Source organism: Anarrhichthys ocellatus, unplaced genomic scaffold (genome assembly GCF_004355925.1).
Source record: "Anarrhichthys ocellatus isolate YVR2014 unplaced genomic scaffold, GSC_Weel_1.0 scaffold1447, whole genome shotgun sequence".
NCBI classification, from domain to species: domain Eukaryota; kingdom Metazoa; phylum Chordata; class Actinopteri; order Perciformes; family Anarhichadidae; genus Anarrhichthys; species Anarrhichthys ocellatus.
In genome coordinates, this window is record NW_022281421.1 from 1 (window position 1) to 4566 (window position 4566).

A 4566-nucleotide genomic window follows, 5' to 3' on the forward strand; every position below is an offset into this window, starting at 1 on the left:
TATATACACATACACATAAATATATATATATACACATAAATATATGTATATATGTGTATATACATATATATATTTTCGTAGTGTAGTTATCGATGCATACATACATATAACGACGCTTTGATTCAACTTAATCTGAACAAATGAAAGTTTGCTCAGATGAGTTCTCCTCAGGTGAGTTTGATTTGTTGTTGTTGTTAGCAGGATGGAAGAGGGGCGGAGCTTCGTCTGCAGGTGCAGCAGCACCAGGAGGACCAGCAGAGGAGCTATGAGGAGCAGAGCGTCCTCGCTCTGGAAGACAGGAAGTCGGCACTGCTGAGAGCCATGACGTCTTCACACACAGGTGAGAACCGGTCACCATGACGTCATGGCTCCGTCTGTACCTGCGGTCTGCTCTAACAGTTCTGGTCCTGGTCTCCTCAGAGTCTGGAGCTGGGGCCCTAGACGGAGCCCTGCGAGGCCGGCTGGAGGCCCTGGACCGGAGCTTTACCTTCCCCTGTTCGGCGCTGGCGGTACAGCTGAGCACAGCGAGGGCGGGTCTGTCCTACTGTCCAGAGGCCCGGGCCATCCTGCGGGCCGACCGGCCAATCAGAGGGCGGGACGAGCTGAGCTGCGACACTGGCAGGTACCAGGTGTTCACAGACCTGAGGGGGCGGGGCTTCTACCTGACCTCAGCGGGGAAATTTGGAGGAGACTTCCTGGTCTATCCAGGTGAGTGTGGACTTTTAATTTCTATGTTCTGAAGGTTCAGCAGGTCATCCAGGAACCCAACCAATTATGGTTTAAATGTTCAGCTGAAGCTCTTGATTGGTCCTTCAGTTTCCTCCAGCAGCCAATAAAATATCTTGTTTAATCCACCGCTAACCAGGTTAGTTAACCCACTGATAACCAGGTTCGTTAACTAGGTTAGTCTACCTGCTGATAACCAGGTTAGTTAACCCACTGGTTCCTGTCTGATCCTCAGGTGACCCTCTTCGTTTCCACGCTCACTTCATCGCCATCTGTGTCTCTAAGAACGAGTCCGTCGGTCTGCTGGACCTCCTCTCAGTGGCTCGTCTGGGGTCCAACGTGAAGAAGACCGTCCTGCTCTGCTCGCCGGGGCCAGACGGACGAGTCCTGTACACTTCGTTACAGTGGAGCGGGATGGTTTAGAGACCTGAACCTGGACCTTTATTAGAAGGTATCAGAACCCCTGCTGGGCCCTGGGCCCCATGTTTGTTACCACAGACTGAGATGTTGTTCTTCACCAGGCAGGTGAGTCTTTGTGGATCAAAAGATCTGACGGAGTCCTTAAAGGACCTCCTTTGACTTCATGACTTCACGAAATAAAGACCTGGACCTGCTTAAAAGAGAGTCTCTGATTTATTTTGTCCTAAATGTATAAACGTCTCATGAAGAAACACAGGACTCGAGATCAGGTGACCAGTCTTTAATAAACACAGTGAATCAGGTCTTCACAGACCCCCAGGTGGTTGTGAGGGACCCAGACTGGATCAGGTCTATCAGTAGAAGGGGACGGTGCCACTCCAGTCGATAGTGGCTCCGTCCCAATTGGTCCTGATGGTCATCTCCAGCGAGGGGAACCTGGTCTCCGGGTCTCCGTCCGAGCGTCTGCAGGACGCCTCCCAGTGGTGAGAGTGAGTATCTGCAAACAGAGTGTGGATCAGATCCCATCAGGCGCCAGAAGAGACCCTGACCCAGTAGGACCGCGTCCTCACCTACAGTCAGTCTGGCTGTGGTCCTCTGGGAGCTCTGTCCGTTGTAGTAGAACAGGTGGAACAGGTGCTCCATCCTCCAATCAGAGAGCAGCGAGCAGTTCAGACTGAACAACACCGAGAAACTGCTGTTGATGCAACAAATCCACACGGGGAACCGAGGAGTCCTCAGCATGCTGCCCACCTGAGGACAGGGGACAGAGAGAGGACGGAGTGAAGACAGAAGTGAGGGTGGGAGTGAGGATGCGCAAAATTCAATAGTCAATAATTCAAAAGTAGTGTATTTTGCACTTTTATTTTAAAGTGCTGCTATATGAACTAAAGGTCAATAACATTTGGTTTGTAAACACTTTAAACACATCAGGTTCTTGTTAGCAGCAGTATTCCCTTTACACAGCAGCAGTTATAACACAGTTATAATGATTCTGATCATAGATATTCAGCCGGTGTTCATAACTTTATCTTCATGTGTAAGAGATGATATTTAAATATACACCTTGAAAACTGCAAACATATCTACGTCATGTTTTTATGTTTGTTAAATTCTCAGTAGTGATACTAAATGATGCTTATTATACATATTCCAAACAAAACACTTTAAAAACTCGAAAAAAATAATTTGAATTAATCATTTCTTTTTTTCTTTTTTGGTATTGTGGTCAGACACATATGCAATGCTGATTACCGTAATATGTGGTATTTATTATGAATGTACGTTGGTACATAGACGGCAATAAGAAGCTGTACATGGAGGGACTTAGGACCCAGGGGAATGTAGGTGAAGGGAACAGGAAGAGACGGAAGTGACACTACACAAACAGCTGTTCACCGCTCGCTGCCGGGTTCTTGTGTTAAAAATGTCCGCTTAATAATAAAAAAGAACCTGCGTTAACGCGCGACAAAATAATTGTCGGCGTTAATTAATTAGTGCGTTAACGCGATAATAACACGTTAACTTGCCCAGCCCTAATATATATGTATATATTATTATGCAGAATGACTACTTTTACTTTTGGTACTTTAACTATATTGTGATGCTTGTAATACTTGTGTAGTTTTAGTTAAGTACAATTTAGTATGCAGTACTTTCAGTTGTAACAGAGCATTTTTACACTGGTATTAGTACTGCAGTAAAAGATCTGAGTACTTCTGTCTACCTGTGATTAGAAGTTCTACAGTACTAGTACTATCGAGGAGACTGAAAATACCTGTGGAAGTCTTCCTCTCTCCATCTGCTCTCGGTTCCACAGTAAATACCCCACATCAGCTCGAGACAGGACGCCCTGCAGGGGGTGCTCCAGAGGACGTCCGTCCTCCCCGAAGGACCGGGTCCCATTGAAGACATTTGGACTGGCCTTACCTGTCAGCAACAGGTTCAGCAGAGCCTGCAGAGACAGAGCAGGGGAGACGAAATATGAAGACCTTCAGGGACTGGAGGACCAGGACCACCTGTAGAACCAGGAGCATCAGGACCAACTGTAGCTCCTGGAGCACCAGGAGCACATGTAGAACCAGGGCCACATGTAGACCCTGTAGCACCAGGAACACCTGTAGAACGCCACCACGGACATGACCGAATTAACAAGGAAACACAGCATAAAGATCCCGCCGACTTTCCCGGTGTCAGTGGAGGAATGCAGCCTGGCTGTGGGTGAACTTGTTGGCCACAGCAGCGTGAAGTCCGCTGCGCGAATGAACAATGCCGTGGTCATCTTTTTAGATACCATCAGTAATGCGGAAGTGGTGATTGACAACGGGATCGAGGTGGGCGATAACTTCTTCCCCGTTTACCCTCTCTGCACACCGGCTGTGACGGTAACAGTGTCCAACGTCCCACCGTTCAACAGAGATGAAGACATAACAAGAGAACTATCAAGACACGGGAGGATAGTGTCTAAGGTGAAGAAGGTGTCCTCTGGGTGCAGGTCTCCTCTCCTGAAGCACGTGGTGTCTCACAGGAGACAGCTGCTCTTGATCCCAAACAACAGGAGCAAGGGGCTCAACATAGTGTTCAAGATCAGGGTCGATGACTTCGACTACGTCATTTATGCAACAACTCATGACTTTAAATGTTTAAGTTGTGGAAAAGTGGGTCATCAGAGTAGAACGTGTCCTGAGAAAAACAGCTGTAGGAGCTCTCGAGGCTACAGCGTGGAGAAGATAAAGGAGTTTCTGAAGAGGAGTAAGAATGTGAGAGGAGCCAAAGTGGAGGACTACCTCTCTGACAAAGAGAAGCTTTCCAGCTCTGCCAGATCTCACATGAGAAGCAAGGACAGAGGAGGTCTCATGAAGCAGGAAGGCTTCAGACTGAAGAAGATAGTTCACAAAGTGAACAAAGAACTGAACAAAGATGGAGCTCAGTGAGGAAAAGATCTCACAGTCTAAAGACAATTAAAGACACATTTATGTTTGTTGGACTTTGTTTGTTTAACCGTTTTAAATGGTAAAGAAACATGTTCAAAGAAAATAAAGGTTTTCTAAAAATCAAATCTCTCTCTCTCTCTCTCTCTCTCTCTCTCTCTTTCTTTCTCTCTCTCTCTCTCTCTCTCTCTCTGCCTGTCGCTCCCTCTCTCTCAGCAGCAGAGGGAGGAGTCAGCAGGGTTAGGATGCTGTCAGGTTGCCGTGGTTTCAGCCTCTCATTTCTTGTGGCGACTGTCGACGGGATGTGTGTGTGTGTGTGTGTGTGTGTGTGTGCAGCTGAAGGGTGTGTGAGTGTGAGCCGTGATTCTTACAGCTGTGAGAATATATGACGGGAGGACGGAGGGAAGGAAGAGACGAAGGAAGGGAGGAAGGAGGTGTTGAAGGGTGGATGTGGATTAACGTTTATGTGAAGAGGAATCACAGCGAGCCGTCG

The 4566-nt window shown here is 47.4% G+C and overlaps 2 protein-coding genes across 2 annotated transcripts; one reads left to right on the plus strand and one right to left on the minus strand.

The window, feature by feature from the left end:
• Positions 1-201: 201 nt before the first annotated feature.
• tsen34 (TSEN34 tRNA splicing endonuclease subunit) lies at positions 202-1346 on the plus strand (the record flags this gene model as incomplete). Its single annotated transcript, XM_031839275.1, has 3 exons — positions 202-340; positions 421-708; positions 962-1346. Coding segments are annotated over 3 exons (615 nt in total), but the record flags the coding sequence as incomplete, so codon positions are not given.
• A 153-nt stretch (positions 1347-1499) lies between these two features.
• LOC116377608 (inactive ubiquitin carboxyl-terminal hydrolase MINDY-4B) lies at positions 1500-3283 on the minus strand. The gene is made up of 4 exons (XM_031839276.1): positions 3242-3283; positions 2921-3097; positions 1716-1896; positions 1500-1642 (listed from the first exon to the last, which is right to left on the minus strand). Exons 1-4 carry the CDS (start codon positions 3281-3283, stop codon positions 1500-1502), a joined length of 543 nt encoding a protein of 180 aa, XP_031695136.1.
• Between the last annotated feature and the right edge of the window lie 1283 nt (positions 3284-4566).

Coding starts and splice junctions, on each gene's coding strand:
- LOC116377608 (XM_031839276.1), bottom strand. CDS start 3,283: ATGTCCGTGGTGGCGTTCTACAGGTGTTCCTGGTGCTACAGG. Junction 3,098..3,241: donor GGTGTTCCTGGTGCTACAGG/GTCTACATGTGG, acceptor CTGTCTCTGCAG/GCTCTGCTGAACCTGTTGCT. Junction 1,643..1,715: donor CACAGCCAGACTGACTGTAG/GTGAGGACGCGG, acceptor CTCTGTTTGCAG/ATACTCACTCTCACCACTGG.